General features: G+C 46.4%; 1 protein-coding gene and 1 long non-coding RNA gene across 2 annotated transcripts in view; one reads left to right on the top strand and one right to left on the bottom strand.

The window, feature by feature from the left end:
• The window catches only part of SLIT3 (slit guidance ligand 3), a 592234-nt gene that overhangs the window by 175301 nt on the left and 397552 nt on the right, over window positions 1-19381 (bottom strand). The window contains exon 5 of the mRNA XM_036106743.2: window positions 13029-13100. Coding sequence (XP_035962636.2) covers window positions 13029-13100 — 72 coding nt within the window. The remainder of the gene's footprint in view (window positions 1-13028; window positions 13101-19381) is intronic.
• The window catches only part of LOC144381090 (uncharacterized), a 188017-nt gene that overhangs the window by 39219 nt on the left and 129417 nt on the right, over window positions 1-19381 (top strand). The window lies entirely within an intron of this gene.

Genomic DNA, 19381 nt, shown 5'->3' on the forward strand with positions numbered 1-19381 from the left:
AGGTAATGAAAGCTTGGGGAAGAGAAGCAGTGTGCCTAAGTAGCAAAGTGACCATTGCAGACTGGGGACCGCTCTAGGGAAGAAGTGCGTTGGCAACTCTTCCTCTGAGATGACTCTCCACAACAATGGGGTTCTTGAGAAGCCCGTAGGACCAGGGAAGCCAGCCTGCTCGGGACAGGAGAGCATACTGTTTCTAAGAGGGAGGCTGCAACTCAGCCTCAGGCTACTGTTCGCTATGCAGGCTTGAGCGCCCAGTGTTAACACATCTGAGTTTTCCAGCGAAGCTGGATATCCAGATTTCTCAACAAGATTTACTGATCTTTGAAACCCCACAACGAAGAAGAAATAAAACCTGTCTGGAGGTGGGATTTTGTCCATCGGTGTTGATTTTCATTAAATGCTTTTCTAAGTATAGGCAGCATTGCATAGAGGTTACAGGTGCTAGATTTAAACTCTCTGGGTTCAAGTCCCAGCTCTGCCACTTATTAGCATATGACCCTGGGATTCATCGCTTACTCCTCCGTGTCTCAGTTTTATCATCTGTAAACTGGCAATAACAATCATAAGGTCGTCATGGGGATTAAGTGAGAGGATAGGTAGAAATTAGTAAGATTAGTTAAGGGCTCTATAAGAACTTATTACTTACTAAGAAGAATGAGTGTCTGTTTTGAAGCTACTACTCCTTTCTTGAAGCAGCCTCTGTTTATTCTGTGAGGGAGTGGGGGAGGAGATAGGAGCATTTCAGGTTAAATTATGGGCTTTAGAGGGACACATACCCCATCCTTGAGCCCAAGAAATGGTGTTGCTTCTAAGAGCAGAAAAAGAAGTGAAACTTCCCAAATGAAATGCTAATTAGCTATAAAATCTCAGAACTGCTGCTGGGCCATGTGCTGTGTAAACCCAATCTTATCTACTGGGTACTTATTTGTCCAGCTAGGTAGTTTTCCTGGCAGACACAGTACCTGAGAACGGATCATTGGCATTTAGAAGTAATTTAGCTTTGGGCACTTGGGCCTGGAGCCTGGTTACAGAGAGAACTTTAAAGGAGAGTGTTAACAATGGCAAATAACGGCTGTCTGTCGTTCTGAATGGACACATTGTGACACACTGTCCATTTAGAGAGCTGAGCACGCGGCCGGCACAGAAGTGCTCCACCCGCAGTGCATACGGATTTGTCAGTGCTGAAACAAGGCGCTCCAAAACACGGGCTCCAAAAACACACCTGTGCCCATCATGAGCAGTGCTGGGGCTGACATCTCAGGCTCTGGAAACCACCGTCTCAGCCCCGGCATGGAGGACTTATTTATTCATCTGGCAAATATTTCTTGAGTGCCGTGGCTGACCAAGTCTTCCCTCCCCGAAGTCCTTAAAGAACCCTCTCTTTCCCAAAGCAGCCATTTCCCTGAGATGCAAACCAGTCGATCTGGTGAGGCAACCAGGAAGGGAGACTGTGCAGGAAAGCTGGTCGAACTCAGACATGCTGCAGAAATCTGTAACCAGTCCCAAGGATGTCCCAAAGATTTCGGATGCCTTCAGCCCCATTCCAGAAAATGTCTCCCAGTCAACATCCAACTTTCTCTTTCTTTTTTCCTTCTCTCTGAAGGTAAGCCCAGCCCAGACCCTCAACCCGGGTAACCAATATATAAGGTGTTATTCTGATCTTCTCTGCTGGTCTCCTACCAGATCCTGGCTCTTTGATTCTGCTGCCGAGTTTTCTCTCAATGACACAAGCTAGCTCCTCCCTGATGGATGACGGTCTCAAAGAATCATCACCCTTTACAGTCTGAACCTACCTGAAAGATTGTCTAGTCCGGTTTTTTTAAAATAGGACTCTAGGTTATTCAAAATCTCATGTTGAACATCAACGTCTAAAAGAGAGAACTTAAAACTTTATCATTATTAAAAGTAACTTTTTAGTTGTAGGCTCTTGAAGCACTAGAGCTTCTCAGAATACACACTGAAATCCACTGATCACAACGTGTCAATTCCTTATTTGAACAGACGAGGAAGCCAACATCAAGAGGTTAGGTGGCAGCCGGAGGGCAGTATTGGTATTGGTTTCCTATTGCCGCCATAACAAATTATCACAGACTTAGAGGCTTAAAATATGAATATATTTTCTCAGCATTCAGAGGTCAGAAGTTCTAGATCAGTTTCACTTGGACTCACATCAAAGTGCAAGCAGGGCTGTGTTCCTTCTGGAGGCTTTAGGGGAGAATCTGTTTCCCCGCCTTCTCCAGGTAAGTTCTGTCCTCATTTGCTGCATCACATGGTCTTTCTCCCTCTGCTTCCAGCCCTTGTCCTCTTTCTTATAAAGACCCTTCTGATTATATTTGGTGCACTTAAATAATTCAGGATACTCTATCCATCTCAGGATCCTTCATTTAATCGCATTTGCAAAGTCCCTTTTGCCATCCATGTAGGGTACATGGTAATATATTCCGGGGCTTAGACTGTGGCTGTCCCTGGGGGGCCATTATTCAGCCCATCACAGGTCGGCAGCAGTTAATAGCAGAGCTGTGACAGAGCCCACAACTCCTGGGCTCTTTTGGTACTTTCTGTGTCTTGATGGGGACAGGAAGATGGATCAGGATGGGGAAGGTACACCTCTTTTTCTCTGAGCTGTTTTGTACCTTGCCTATTACAAGCCATAAACCAGAACACAACAGCCCCACTGGAAGAAAGAAGAGAAGGTGTGATGAAGTTAAGTAATTTTAAGAGTCTGAAGCGGAACACTGTAAATATAACCTTTTTCTCTGGGCATGTATTTTGTCTCGGAAGGGAAGATAGTCCATGAGTTGTGATAGTCTGATTCAAATAGATTCTCAGGGATGAGATAAAGGAGCAATAATTATTATTCATCTTCATAACAACACCATTACAAGGGTAATATTTCCACTTAATATATGGGGAAACTGAGGCCAGGAACGTGACCTATTTTGCTGCAGATCACATAGGTGGTAAGAGCCAGGGTCCATGTGACTCCGTGCAGGCTGACCTGGGAACCTGAGACTGCAACCATTATTTAAACACCCTCAGAGTTTATGCGGAGTACACAACACCAGCCTGGGCAGGTGCTTTGACTTACAAGTCTTCTCTGAAGGAGCCGTGTCAGGAAGAAATGCTAATGCTCACACCTCAGGCTACGGCTGAGAAAGTCGGGACTGCTCCTGGGTTTCTTTCTGCTGTGCTCTATGGCACTTCAACTTGCAGGGTGTCACTCGCCCTCTCTCAAAGAAGCAAAAAGACGACGTGGGTTGTTCGAGTCTGAACAATGGAATATTAATTAATTAATTAATTACGATAAATAAGCTATTGTGAAGGGCTGTGAAACACGACGGGATTTCCCTCTCCATTTAAAAGCTCACACTCCAGGGCTTAGGAGAATGGAGGGAGGAATGAATGGGGGAGCACGGGGAATTTTTAGGGCAGTGAAACTATTCTGCATGTTACCACAAAGGTGGATACGTGTCATTATGCATTTGCCACAACCCACAGAACGTACAACACCAGGAGCAAACCCTACTATAAACTATAGATCTTAGTTAAATGTGTTAGTATTGACTTAGCAATTGTAACAAATGCACCACAGTAGTGCAAGATTTAATGGGAGAAACTATGTGTGTGGGCAGAGGGTATATGGGACTATGTACCTTCTGCTTAATTCTTCTGTAAACCTAAAACTGCTCTTGAAAAAATGAAGTCTATTAATTAAAAAAAGAACTCACACTTGAAGTCACTCCTGCTGGTCTCAGAAATTCTTTCCCACATGGTGACCATCACAGCTTATTCTTGCCTAGGGACTTGGCTGGCGCTGGGTGCCAGAAATGCTTTCCCAACATTCCCCACTGATCTGTACCTGCTGCTTCCTACAAGACATCATTCATGCTCACCAAATCTCAGAGCTCTCCCTAGCTAGCCACTCAGAAAAGCACTGACACATCCTGGGATCCTGCCCCAGCCTTGCCACTGACCAGCTCTGTTGCTTTGGGAGAGTTCCTGCATTTCTTTGAGCTTCAACTTCCTCATCTATATCTAGAGGCTAAAAAACTTTTCCCTAATGATCTGGCAGGGCTGTTGTGGTAATTAAACAAGATAATACCTATGGGGTGCCTGGGTGGCTCAGTTGGTTAAGCATCTGCCTTAGGCTCAGGTCATGGTCCCAGGGTCCTGGGATCGAGTTCCCCATTGGGCTCCCTGCTCAGCGGGGAGTCTGCTTCTCCCTCTGCCCCTCCCCCCATTCGTGTGTGCTCTCTCTCTCTCAAATAAATAAAATTTAAAAAAAAGGTAATACCTATGAAGGCTTTGGGCAAACCATAAAGCATTATTATTCACACATGTAAGGCACATACTTTCCTGTTTAACTCCTCACTAGCATTCTCCCCATTTTATAGATTAGGGGACTGAGGCTCAGAAAGATTAAGTAACTTGCCCTAAGCCACACAGGTCATAATCGCAAAGCTGGAATTAAAAAAAAAAATCAAGTCTGACTCCAAAACTCATACTTTACATTTACACTCTTCAAAACTATACTACGTTGTCTCCAATGAGACAAAGAACCAGAACATCAATAGTTACTAGAGTTTCAAAGTGTAATCCCCACTGTAATACTCATCTTTCCTTCTCTGAAGGAGGAGGAAATTTTAAATTTTAAATTTTAATTTATTTATTTGACAGAAAGAGAGAGAAAGAGAGAGAGAGCACAAGCAGGGGGAGAAGCAGACTCCCCACTGAGCAGGGAGTCCAATGTGGGACTTGATCCCAGGATCCTGGGATCATGACCCGAGCCGAAGGCAGACACTTAACCTACTGAGTCACCCAGGTGCCCCTCATTTCTTTTCAGAGCTAAAAATCTCCAGGCAAAAAGCTCAGCCCAGGGGTGAATTTCTCAAGACCACTAAGCCCAACTCTGAGGAGCCCAGAATCACTGTGCCTTCTTGCTGGGTGCAGGAAAGATGGGATTCTATTTTACATGCTTGTTTAAACCCCTCATTTTCTGTGGATTTAATGCTCACAGGAGTCAAATATCTGTGATGAGTTAAAAAAGCATTTTGTCCACAAATAAAAATATCCCAAATAGTAAATTTCGGTGCTGGACTCAGAATAGTGGTCTCCATTATCCTGAAAAAACATGAGGGATTCTCTGGGTTGGTTCTTGTGGCTTTCCTTTAATTTTTCTTTGTTCCCAGACGTAATCATGCTCTTTCATTCAGGGTTTTAGTGATTCTCTAAGCGCTGGAGTCTTTTTGTTCTGAAAGTCATCCACTTATTAATTTTCGTTGTTTGAACACCTATCATATGTGCCAGGCATAGAACGACTCTTGCAAACAAGCAGAGAGTGAACAAGACAGACTCGACCTCTCCATCTACACAGCTTCAGGCCCTTGGAGGAGAAAGACAACCGAGCAGACGGTTATAACTTAGAGTGAGCATAAGAAATATCCAAAGCCCAATAGAGGACCCCTAACACAGACTACAAAACTCTGTGATCTGGCCAGGAAGGAATTCTATTTGTCACTTATACAGCTGCAATTCTAGGCACGACGTCTGGGATGGGGCACTTACCACTACCACCTCCTTGCCTTTGGATAACACAGTAATGTATCTTTTCCAGACTAATGGGGTCTAATTCATCGGTGTCTTCTACTATTTTTCTCATTTCAGTGGATTTACTTTAATAAATCAACTGCTGTTTATTGAGCACTTGCATTGTTGGCCATGGGGCAGATAAAGAAGATGCTCTAGGGATATATTTATCATATTATATATGCTCTGTGTGAATCTGTTTGCCTCCCTCTGCAGATGAAATTTCTCAAGAACAGGGACTATGTCTTACTCATCTCTTTCCAGGACTGGCTTGGGGTCTGGTAAGGGTAGGGGCTCAATCACGATGTATGGAAGGAAGAATGGAAAGACAGAGAGCAGAAAGAAGGGAGGAAGGGAGGAGGGAAAGGAAGGCAGGGAGGCGGGTTGACACGATCCCTTTTTCAGGATCGCTTACTTGGCTAGCACTTAGCAGACAGGGGTCCAGTCCGACTTCCTGCAGCAGCATTTCTGAACCTGACATAGCCAGAGCCACAAATGCAGAGGGACGAAAGGCTGGAAAGCCTGCCGCCCCTTGGGCAGGTGATCGAGTAGCATCTGCTTGCCTCCTGGGAGCAGATTTCCCGAACCCCCTTCCAAGAGGCAGCACGGCTTTCCTCATGAAAGGCAGGCACCACTCTTGGGTCCGAGTCGGCAGAGATGCCTGGTGTTGAAAGCTGCCTCTGCCTCTGGCCTGCGAGGCCCTGGTGACGGGCACTCGGTTCACCCGCCCAGTCCGCCCCCACAGGTGTCCGCAGTTTGCCACTGCCTCTTTAGGTCCATTGAGCCTGCCCCTTTGGGGCCCTGTCATCTCTCAACAACTGCACAAGTACCCGCATCGGCCACCTGGACTTGAGTCTCCCCTCGGCCAGCTGTCCTCCCCACTGTCACTGGCACGGCCTTTCTTAAATGAACATCTGATGACACCACGCCCCTATTAAAGCCCTTCAGTGGATCTCATGGCGACATTCAAAGTCCTCCCTTCCCGCCGGCCCCAACTCCCTGCCTCACTAAGCTCGTCTGTCTTCAGTGCCTCTCTTGCTTGCTGTGTTCCAACCATCAACTCTTCTAAGCATCGACTCTTTCACATTCCTCTGTGCCTTTGCACGGGTGGGTGATTTTTCACATGTTATTCCTTCTGCCTGGAAAGCCCTTTCCCCGGACGAACTCCTACTCATCCTTCAAGACCCAACTCATGTCACTTCTTGAGTGAAGCCAGAATCAGGCCTGTCTGGGGTCTTTCCTGCCCCTTGGTCCTTACCTCCAACCGAGTCTTGGTACACGGACTGTACCTGCTCATTTACTAGTCTGTCCCCTCATTAGACTGAGGTCTCGGAGTACAAGGATGGTATCTTGTTATTTCTATAATATTTTTTTCATATTCAACATTTTAATGATCATACATGATTTCCTATATGTAACAGGTCAACTGCAAATACTCAAGGAATGGATGAACAAACATTCATTTGATGCATTTTTAGTCGGCTGTACTCTCTGCCGGGAACCGTCTGGGCACTGGGGACTCCACAGTGACAGAGGCAGGCAGGGGCCCTGAGTACCCATGTCCATTCTGTGTGACAGACGGAGACAGGGGGACAAATAAATGAACAAGATAATTTCAGAGGGCAATAAGTGCTCTGAAGAGATATAACTGGGTAGTGGGATAGAGAGGAGGGACAGTGGGGGCCGGGGGAGCTGCTTTGGATGGGTCAGGGAAGGCCACCCTGAGGAGGTGAGGTTGGAGCTGAGAACGGACCTGAAGGAGTTGACCACGCCGAAGTGCGAGGGCTTAGCATCCCATGCAAAGGGAGTGGCGAGTGCAAAGTCCCACAGGCAGGAAGAAGCTTGGGGTGTTTCAAGGGATGAGATGGAGCATGGGAAGCACGATGTGGGTGAGGGAGGGCCCAGCCATATAGAGTCTTGCAGGGCATGACCAGGAGCGTGAACTCTGTTCCAGGCACAATGACAGAATGAATGGCTGCCGAGATTAGCAGACACGGCTGCTCCCAACGAATGGGTGCTTCGTGTCCCTCCCCACACCTCCCTCACCCTCACATAAGATTACTGGCTGCTCACGGAGCGGGTGGAGACAGCCCTCATTAATCTCAGGAAGCGGGAGGGCAGACTCGGGCAGTGCGGCAACACAGAGTAACTAGAGAACACAAAGGCCGCCTGCCCAGCTTTGTTTTGAAACCGTCAATTCCAAATTCCACTAGCTGGCAGAGACAGGGGTTATTGATTTTCCCTTCTGGAATGCATGTCCTACAGAGTCCTCGCAAATAGAAACGGAAAAACAGAGGAAAACACAAGTGCTGAGAAGGATAGGGCAAGGGGACTTTTTTTAAAAAAAAAACAATCCATACTGGATTTTGTCTTTTTCTTCTTATGCTTTGTTGGATTGTGGCTTGTCATCTCTGTTTTTTCCCAATTCACTGCTTTTTCCCTATCTCTGTGCCTTCCTGATGCCCTCCCTCTCTCCTCCTCCCGAGCCTCTGGTCCAGTACCCGCTGCGCCGTTTGCATTCAGGAGGCAGCTGATGCTGCGGTGCTGAATGTTGCTTTCTCTACCCGTCAGCCTCTCCGCGTGTTCTTTCTCCGGATCAGTTTGTCCAGCTCACTGCTTCTCTAAATACAGCACCTCTCCCCCTTACAGACAGGCAGGCAGCAGAGTGGGACCGGCCCATAAGACCAGCTTTTCGAAATTGCATAGAGTGGTATCCCCAGCTAATTACATTTTCTCTCTTCTCCTGAGAACCAGGAAGCAATTAGGGACTTCCTTCCACTGCCTTGTTGGGGTGGGGGCCTCTAGCACCCATTTCCACTGGATTAAACACCACCTGTGGCCCGCCCTTGGCTTTGATAAAAGCTGCACACGTGCCTCTTTGCCTCTGTGAATCAGGCCTTCGCTTGCTACCGCCTTCTTAGTTACTTCTTCCTTCCTTCCTGTCGCTAGCGTGGCTGAGTGGAGAGGCATCTGGGTACACAGAAGTGTCTACAGGTAGAGTCTAAAATGTGGTTGGGTGTGTTACTAAGGATAGGTATGTGGGGAGGCCTAGGCTCAACTGTGTCTGCTGACTTTTACCAAATTAAACACACTGATTGAAACTTAACTTTATCATCTGGGAAATGGGTGTATCACAGTCTCTTCCTTCTTGAAGGGGAATGTCAGGACAAGCAAAGAAAAATCCATGTCAAAACTACAAAATTATAAAAAAAAAAAAAATAGACAATCCTTGACCTTCTCCTCCTAATGAAATACATGGTATTGTGGAGAGGCCCAACTGTTGTCATTTCATAGCCTGATACTCCAATAATTTATCTTCTAGTCCTATTTTATCTAAGAAATAAAACAGTGTTATATTCTCTGAACTCACACAAGGCGGTAGGGAAGGCTGGGGTGAGGGGGAATGGGAGGTGGTTCTCGAACAAAATGATGAGAGGGATGTACATTCCTGAGATTTAAAATTTGTAACAAGAGAGACAATCTACCCGCAGGTAATTGAGGTCTGGTAGGAGGAGTGTTTCCTTAACAGGTTTTAAACAAACTTAATTTCTACAAAGCATCTTCTATTTTACACGTACTGATGCATATTTAAATGTATAACTTCAATTATCACCTTGACGCAGATGCTTCCCCTCCTTGAACTTGCCCTCAGTCAGCTCCTATATCTCCAGTTACCCACATGATATTTTCTCTGAAGTCTGTAAGATTATTTCCTCTACCTTCTTCTTATTAAAACCATGGAAGCTGAGGCTCATAGACATAGCTGTGGCCCAGAGACCAAAGTCATTTACCCAGCAGGCACAAGAGGATGGGATGTCAGTCTCAGCAATTTCCAAACACACAGAGAAGATGCTCCATCCACGATGCCTGTGGAAGACTTTACATCACTTCACACCCAACTTACGATCATCAAGTCTGGCTCTTCTCCTCCTGACCTTTCAGTCTCTGTGGAGTGGAAGCTCCAAGAAGGCAAAGCTCACACACAGATCTACAGATCTTACTTTCTATGGCTTCCCCCAGAGCTGGCATTTAGTAGGTTCAAAACCATTTTGATGGATGCAGAGATGAAAGACTACGGAAATTTGCCATCATTCCTTGTATCATCTGAGCTTGGAAACTCATCATTTTCTAACACTCCCCCCCCCCCCCCCGGCCACTAATACCTCATTGATTGCCAATTTCTGTTGACTTGGCCCCTACTGGTATCTTTGGACCCTCCTTCACTTCTGATTGTTCTCTTTCCCAAGTGTGAGCCCTGACCCCTTACACTGGACTCAGCCTCATCTCCTGTCCCCTGCCTTTCCTTTTTCCTCCTCCTCCTGTCCTAGGCTCCTCTTCCACAATAAATAATTTCATCATGATTTTTCCCATGTTGCAAGCCATCTACATTCTCAGTACCTACCTCTAAAGTCTATACACCTTGCAGGCAAGGCTTGCCGCCATCTGGCCTCCACCTCTCTTCCTAACTTTATCACCTGTTGTTCTGCCTCATAATCCCCCACCCCCACAGCTCTGCCTGTGTCCCCTGAAACACACCTTATACAGGTTTGCATCTATATTTGCACACACTAGTTGCCTCATTTACTTTGGGAATTCCAATCATTCAGGCCCAGGTAAAGTCTTTACAATTATAACAACAACAAAGGAATACAGCAGTAACAGTAGCTAGAACTTTCTAAATATCTTCCATGTACCAAGCATAGTAGTAACTTATCCATACTCATTATTTTATCCACCTTCACAAAAAGCCTAGGAGGTTAAGTACAATTCTTATCCTCATCTTACAGTGGAGGAAATCTAGGCTCAGAAGTGTCCAGTAAGGTGCCTAAGGTCACAGACTCTGTGTGCACAATAGCTGAAAGTCAGACCTAGATCTATCAGGTGGCCAAAGCCGTGTTTCTAACTTTTAGGCTATGCTCCCTGAAGCCATTTTTCTTCTCTGAACTCTGATAGCCTTTTTAAGCATGGCCACTCAATTGCCAGTTTTCATGTAGATTGTTTTTTGTTTTTAAAGATTTTATTTATTTATTTGACAGAGAGAGACACAGTGAGAGAGGGAACACAAGCAGGGGGAGTGGGAGAGGGAGAAGCAGGCTTCCGGTGGAGCAGGGAGCCCGACTCGGGGCTCGATCCCACGACCCTGGGATCATGACCTGAACCGAAGGCAGACGCTTAACGACTGAGCCACCCAGGCGCCCCTTCATGTGGATTGTTAAATCACTAAACATTCTCCTGTATGCATGTGTTTCTTGTCCCTAGTTTTACCGGAAGCCAGCAGAGAATGCGAATAATACCTCTGGGCCTCATAGGTTCTGCCCAACAAATGCATGCTGAAGGAACTGATTCATAGTGTGAAGTAATCAACCCCCCTTAAGTTCTGTTGGCTAATTCGTCCTTTCAGCAGAGGATTTACTTCCCTCTCCTCTCGCCCCAGGACCACATGCTGACACTGGGTATGAAAAACAAAAGAGAAGATCCTCCCTGAGTTCAGGCCTTTGAGTCACACCTATTTGCAAGACCTGGAGAAGGAAGCCCTGACAGTTATTCGTGAGTGACTCAGGAGTCTGTGTTTGCAGAATCTTGAATCTTTGAGCTCCTGAGGCCTTTGTGAAGTTAGAGGTATTACAGGAAAACAACCCCCACCCCCCCAATTCAGCAACTACTGTGGACCACTGTGAGATTTAATCACTTTCTTGAGAACCAAAACTGCAGTTGGTAATTACACAGCCCTGCTTATACATCACGGAAGTGTTTTGTTGTTGTTGTTGTTAACTGGCCCATTTAAAATTAGAGCCATGAGATAGGACAGATAAACCACTTTATATACGTAAAATGTTAATCTGGGGATCAGCCGGATTAAGAAACTAGTTGACCTTGAGTTAGTCACTGCCCTTCTCTGGTCCTGTCCTCAATTTTCTCACTATTGACCGGTGGGGGTTTTAGAGGATCTCTAAGTCCCCCTCTTGCCTTGCCTTTCTGGGATGCTAATTAACAGAGCCTCATAGTTTTGGCTTATATGCACAATCTTGAGTCACATTCTCCATGGCTTTGTCTGCTCCAGCCTGCCCTCTCCTGCTTCTGAGCAAACACACCCAGACGAAGCAGTGGGCAGCTTCCTGTGTGGGATCCCCTTGCAAAGTCCTCTCTGCCCTAGGCTTCCTTCGCCTCAAGATGCCTCTGCCCTCTTGTGTGCTTTGCATGTTAAACAGCAAAAGCTTCCCGCTAAGTTCTCAGCACCGGGGGAAGCAGACAGCCTGTAACTGGAAGCCATCATCAGCTTCCCAGGACAGTCCTTATAAGGAAAACCAATAGCTAAAGTAATTTTAAAGAAACCTCCTTCAAGACTTCTCAGATTGAGCCTGAGCCTGTGGAGGAGGCCAGTGGACAGAAATGCCTGCCCAGGCAAACCAGACTCTCTTCTGTGCCCTTCTCCCAACACACGCTCTGAACACATGGACACGGTGGCAGGGGAGAGAATTCAGAAGGCATAGTCCTTGTGAAAGTAAGGGCCCAGGAGTCACTGCTAAACAGCAAATAGTGGAGGCCAGGTTAACAACGACAAAGATTATTTGGCAAGTTAAGAAACATAGTGATGGACTAGTTCTGCACTGATCATATCAATGGGCACAGGAATCTGCATGGGATAAAATTACACAGAACCACACGGGCAGGCACACACACACAAATGAGCGTGTGTGATGATCCGAAATCTGAAGAATAACATCCGTGGATTGCACCCATGGCAGTTTTGATACCATACTAGTTATGTAACATGTTACCACTGGGAGGAAACTGGGGTAAAAGGGCACATGGACGTATCTACTATTTTTGAAACTTCCTGTGAATGAATAATTACTTCAAAATAAAACTAAACACACCTCCAAAACCAAGCAGCTAGTGCAGTGGGTGGATGTGGCTATGTCCCCCTGCAATCCTGGAATAACCAGTGGCCAGGCCCTCTCACAAGATCCTATTAATAACAGTGACGCCTTCGCCATCATGATCATCACCCCCATCATCAAGGCTCCCATTTATTGAACACTTACTACGTATGAGGCACGCGTCCTCATTTCTGTCAACACCCCACCAGCCCATCATGCCCATTTTATAGAAAATAACGACCCTGGGAGTAGCTGAGTCAAGCCCCAGGCCACAGAGCTACTGTGGGGCCAGGCTGTGGCCCAGGTCTGGACTCTAATGCTCACACTTGGGGCCGAAACACCAGACAGCAACAGGACTCCATGGAGCTGTCATGGTTTCCGACATGTGTTCCCTGCAAACCCCTCAGGCACATCCCTCACCCTGTCTCAAAGGCGCCTGCACCGAGGCAGCAAAGAGCATGGGGATACCACCTTCCTGTCCCATCTCTCACCCCTGTTCTGGCCAGAAAGCCACATCTCCAGAGAAGCCAAAAAAAAAAAAAAAAAAAACCCAACACTTACAAGTTCTTCACGTTGGCGATGCCACGGAACGCCTTCCTCGGGATCCCCAGGATCTGGTTTTCGCTCAGATCTCTAAACAGGAAGAGAAGAGGCACACGCATTAAGGACCAAGGCCCGGCTTTATCTGCATCTCATTATGACAACAAAACCCCTCGCAGGCTGCCTCTGCGGTCAGGAGTATTGGAGGGACTCTTCAGTCTCAGGCCCCAGGCTGCTACAAGCCTTTACATTGTTCCTCCAGTGATGGCCTTTGCTGGAATGGTTACCAGGCGGGAGCAGCTCGCCTCCAGGGCGGGCTCTGTGGGTGGTCTCGCACCTCCAGGCCACGAGCCAAGACGCTGGGTTATTTGTTGTGCACACCGCACCCAATTCTCTGTTTTGCTATCTCCCAGAGAGACCCCTTGCCCCCCTCCCCCCTTGCCGTCCCTCCCCCACTGCAGGGTCAACAGCACTCAGTCTCCCACTCTCAGGGATTCTCTGCCTTTGTCATCTGGGATTGGAAGGGATCCTAGCCATCCTGATTTTCTGATGGGGGGGTGTCCATCTCCATTTATTCCAGAGCACCAGACACCCCCCGGGGGCCTCCTGGATCGAGCTTAGTGACAGGCATGATAACTTCAAATTGCATCTCTACAAACCCGCCCAAAATGGGGGTCCTACTGGCAGCTCATCTAGCATTAAGCAGTGCTAACGTGTTGTTCTGAGGAAGAAAGGTAAGGGACAAAGTACCAGGTGCTGAAGGCAGCTCAAACCCAGGTCTTGAGCCAGGTCCTTTTTAACAATCCCCAAAGCTTCAGTTTCCTTTCCTAAGACGCATGTGTTTTTTTTTTCTGTTTCCTTCCCCCCATCCCCCACTCAAACCAAACACATGCACTTGTTTACATTCATACCTCAAGCTTGCTTGGAATCTCAGTAATCAATCACACCTGCGCGTGTCTACACACACACACACACACATCAATCGTATGTACATACATCTATAGATACAGATATAGATCTCAATTATTGTGAAAATAACACAAAAACCATTAGATATTAAGGTAAAAAATTACCTACCCAGACCATAACCACTGTTACAAATTAGGAGCAATATGTATAAATTTCACCAACATGATCTCATAGTATATAGTCAGTCATAAACCCTTTTTTTCACTTATTATGTTGAGAACATCTGTTCATGTCATTAACATACATGTATGGCAACATTTTCAATCACTGTATATCATCCAATTGTATACAGGGCTATAGGATCCCGCACTGTGGGGTATTTGTCATTTAAGGAAACACTAGGATGAGGTTTCCTCCCTACGCGTTTAAATTGTTGAGCTCCTTCCTTGGTATAAAGTCCTATAAGGAGAACATGCTGGGTCACAGGGTAAACGTCCTTAACTGCCAAGTTGTCCCAGAGGCAGATTGTACTAATGGATACTCTCCCACACTGATTTTCCACAGGAACCTAATCAAAAGCTAAAGAGGACTCCAAATATATTTGGGAAGAGAGGTCAGACAATCATCCTCCACGAAAACTTAGGCTGTCTAAGTTAACCTTGTGTGAAGGAGCAGGAGGAAAAACAGAAAGCAGAAGAGAGGCGTCCCTTTCCTGTTCTCACCTGCGGAGAGGAGTTAAGCCACACTCCGAGCAGCTGGTCGGAACTTTAGACCCTTGGGGATTGTCTGGGGCCATGGTTAAGCCCCAAGGCAAGGCTCGGAGTTGGGGTCGGGTGTAGATACGACGACCGGTGGCTTCTGGGGCTCAATAACACGGTGTTCCCCATCTCAAATCCAGTTTCCTCTGTCTGCAACTGGTGTAAATAAATTTAGATGCACAAGGAGCCCCATAGCAGGCTCCCCCGGCTGGGCCTGATTCAATGAGCAGGGCTCCAGCCTGGAGTCGGGGCACTGAACAAAGCCCACGGTGACAGTAGAGGTCAGGCAGGGTCACCAAGGTCACTCCTCTGCTCTCCATCAGACTGCAGGAGAAGAGGGAGCAGGTCCTGTCATCTGACTAATGCAATTTCCACCAGGCATCTGGGCTGTAAGGCTCCAGCCACCACAATGGGCCTAGTCTTTTCTGCCAAGTAAAGGCTGGTCTCCAGGACAGCAAGCCCCTACCCACTACGCTCCCAGGCTTGGCTGCTATCTTTGGCCACTCTGGGAAACAGGTCAGGCCACACTTCTGGCCAACGGCTGGTGATCAGAATCAGGGGCAGGGGAGCAAACAGGAGAGACGTTTGGACGAGTCAGCTATAACCATGCCTGGGAGCCAGGAGAAGGGGAACATCCTCTAGTAGTGCGTTAACCCTTGGAGTTTAAGCTACCCCAAACATACTGAAGAAATAACCATCGTATGACAGTTCTGGCTTGTAATATGGTGGGATGAGAGGAGAGTAGCATTTTAGCAGAAAAATCCGGCCCAGCTGCTAGGAAACGTCCCACAGAAGCAATCACACGGGAAAAACCCTGCAATGGCACCGGGCAGCCACTTGGGTTTCTGGTCACTATTTCGTTGCTGGAAGTAGACCCAGTCTTGCTTCTAGTTGAAGGGACACAGTTTAAAGCACAGCTTTCTTTCCGCCTCCCTGCCATGGCTTTGCTTCTGCCGCAACTGAGCAAAACAGTGGATTGTAGGGAATTTATCTGTTCCCCATGACAATCCGCTTGTAAATTTTATTAATTTTATTTTCCATTGAGCCTCTGTTCTCCAGCTAACAATACCACTGCCATCCATCTGTAGGATTGTATATTGATTTCATAAATACCTCCAGTGGGCTGACAAACTGACAGCTTTAATGGTGTTACTGATGGGGCGTGGAGGAGGGTTCAGGGCTGGGTGCTTCATTTTCGGTAACTGTCCCTTCACAATTATCTCGAGGCCTTTGTGAAGGCTCCTAATAGCGTGTTTATCTCAGCGTGATGCCAGAGCATGGAGCTAGTGCTAAGCACTACCCTTGAGAGAGACAAGAGCCACCATTTTCAGCTGACATTTAAATAAAAATAACAAAATCTATCCGTAGTGCTCAAGAGCCTAGTTCCGGCCAATTGCTTGCTGGGGGTTTAGTGCCTTGCCCCTCCTGAGGGAAAATGCTCAGAAGGAACCAGGGAAAAGGACAAGGCTGGAGCACGGTGAGAGGATAAGGGGCATGCTAAGATTTTCTGGGGGACGTAAAGGAAGACGGCTGTTGGGAAACGTTTTCTTGGTTGGGAAGTAGGACTATGGATTGGGATGCCTTTTTAAATAATTAGGACTCTGAAAGAAAGGAGAACTGCATTAGCTAAAGTGCATTTTCCTGCTTCCAGAAAATGATTAACCGATGGATTATTCCATCCAAAAACACAAGACCAAAGAGGACTTATTAAGGAGACAGTAAGTCAAATAGGAGTTGGCAAGAACCAATATATCCCCCTTCCAGCCAGCCCCCCCCCCTTTTAATTTACTAAAATGCTTTGGACACAGATTAACTTTCTTCACAAATTTATTATTGCTTCATCTACCTTGAAACGGGAACTGCAGACACTTTGATAAATGGATTGAAAGGTTGTCTAGTTCCAGTGGAGCTTTGAAATGCTTCCCGGGGCTCTCCCCACAATGTCAGCCACGCTTTGTTCTCAGCGCAACAGTGAATGACAGTCCCCACCTTCACCCCCACCCCTGCCCACCCCATGTTTACCAGGGAAGATGGCAAGGCAAGAAGCAGGAAAACAGTCTCCTTTTTGCTCTCGTGGGGACAATGCCCTTGTCTCGGGTCATATTCATGCTCCCAGGAAGGCTGGCCTGTGTTAAATGGCAATTTGTGGGGGGTGGAATTTGCTCCTAGTTGTCAATCTTCAGCTATTCCAAAGGTACAAGATGGGGCTTGGAAGCTCCCCCAATCTTGGGGTATTCTTGTTTCTGAGGTGGGGCGAGCTAGTTAGGTGTATGATCATGCAAATTACTGAAATGTTCTATGCCTCAGTTTCCCCATCTTTACAATGGGGGCTTGACTGACCTCCTCGGTTAATCACGGGGATGAAAGGAGCTGATACATGAGCGCCTTGCACAGCACCTGGAACCCAGGCATTCATTGCATGGCTGCATTTATTTCTTGGATTTTCTGCCCATTTAGTCCTGCATTTTACATTGCTGAAAATATCCTTTATGACCCTCTTCAGGACATCTGTCTACAACTGTGCAAAGAATAGAACACATAAACGTTGCTAATATTCTTCCTGTAAAATCTCAGGGAGGGGTCAACGTTTCCCTCCTCTATCATCTAGATAGGAGTATCCATATTTGATTCTAGGGTCTTTTGAATTCAGGAGAAAAGGTCTGTCTCAAATTGGGCTCTCAAAGAAGCTGACACTTAGCCAAGTGATGTATTCATAAAGTGCTCCTGGGAGAGACCAGTAAGGGATGCAGGAAGCAAGATCAAGAAGAGAAATAAAGGTCAGTTAGGAAAAGTCCTAGCCTTAGCCCCATAACCTGGGAGCTCCTGTTTCTAACCAAGGGATCTGGGCCTCTAGAGCCCTGCATCAGACAGTCTTTGGTTAGAGACCACCCAAGAAAAACACAAATTGCCCGGCTCTGCCTGTTCGCCAGAAGGCTGAACAAGGTGCTCCAACAACTCAAGGACAGATTGCTGAAGAGGCTCCCGGTCATGATCTTTATCCTCAAAGTCTGAAGCAGGAGATGGGAGCCAGTGTCAGTAAAGAGACCCAAGGAAGCCAACCCAAAGCATTCATAAATAGGCTTCAAGGAAAATTCTCCTGATTCAGGAAGTTCTCAGAAGATTAAAAAAAAATTACTCATGAAAGATGACATATCCAGTGACCAAAGGAAATTGGAACAACCCAGTCTGATACCTTCTTTGTCTACCTCCCCGGACCACTTGCACTGAGACCAATCAGGTACCTTTTTAGTAACTTAAAAAAAAAAAAAAAAAACACAAAACTATCACCTCTTGATAAGCCAAGAAGGGATGATCTAAAAGCATTTCTAGGAGCGCCTGGTGGCTCAGTTAAGCATCTGCCTTCAGCTCAGGTCATGATCTCAGGGTCCTGGGATCAAGCCCCACATCAGGCTCTCTGCTCAGCGGGGAGTCTGCTTCTCCCTCTCCATCTGTGCTTTCTCTCTCTCTCTCACTCTCTCTCTCTCTCTCAAATAAATAAATCTTAAAAAAAAAAAAGCATTTCTGGGCGCCTGGGTGGCTCAGTCGGTGGGCGCCTGACTTCAGCTCAGGTCATGATACCTGGGTCCTGGGATCGAGTCCTGCATTGGGCTCCCTGTTCTTCAGGGAGCCTGCTTATCCCTCTCCCACTCCCCCTGCTTGTGTTCCCTCTCTCGCTGTCAAATAAATAAAATCTTTAAAAAAAAATTACTTTTCCAGTCACTGCCTAGTAGGAGGAAACCTGCCCATTGGTGCAGTAGGTATCAATCAAAACTCATTTAGGGATTTAAAAAATTTCTGATGGATAATCCATGAATCTAAAAATTCTTGTACTCTCACTGCTGCCATGTTATACAAAGCTGAACCCTGCTCCCCTTAACCCCAACTCCTAATGTATAGTAACTGTGACATTATCACTCCACTCTAGGAGCCCAAGAGAAAGACGGTCTTGCTTACCTTATTTTATACTGTGGGAGGGACAGACATGCAGGAAAAATTATTCCCTGGGGATTTTACAATGTGGACTTTGGGGAGGATTTATCTGAGAAGGTAAATCTCTTCTGCAGGCAATTTACCTTAATAAGCAAGATTATATGTTTGCAGTTGGGTCACCGTCAAAACCAAGTGAGCCCCAAGCATATGTCCCAGCTAAGAAGCCCTGGTACCTCTAGCTGGGTGCCTTTGGCATCCTTTGTCCAAGGGAGATTATAATGGAATAACTGAATCATTTCCTGAAAGAACTGCCATGTATGTCAGAGACCCAGAGAATCAAAGTATCAATGGGGGACAAAAACAAAACAAAACAAAACATAACAACAACAACAAAACCAACCCAATTACTTTCACTGCTCCCGTTGGCTTCTGAATATTTCATTGCACCAGTTTACATGCTTGCTCCCTTGATGCTAAACATTTACTGAACGAAAGAGATCAGGAAAAGCTCCTTTCATTCTGCCTCCCCTGGCAAGCTCATTAGAAAAGTCTTAGGCATACCATTCAAATGTTTAATATTGGCAGATTAAGTGTCAGCTCAGATTCTTCATGCAACAAAAAATAAATTTAGCACCTACTATGTGCTATTCTTTGTCACATGCTGAGACACAGAAGTGAACAGAACTGAGTTCCTGACTTCCTGGAGCTTGCATTCTCTTTGACCCCCGATATAAACAAGCAGGACTCTTCCCACATTCAATTGGAAAATAAACATCT

Source organism: Halichoerus grypus, chromosome 2 (genome assembly GCF_964656455.1).
Source record: "Halichoerus grypus chromosome 2, mHalGry1.hap1.1, whole genome shotgun sequence".
NCBI lineage: Eukaryota > Metazoa > Chordata > Mammalia > Carnivora > Phocidae > Halichoerus > Halichoerus grypus.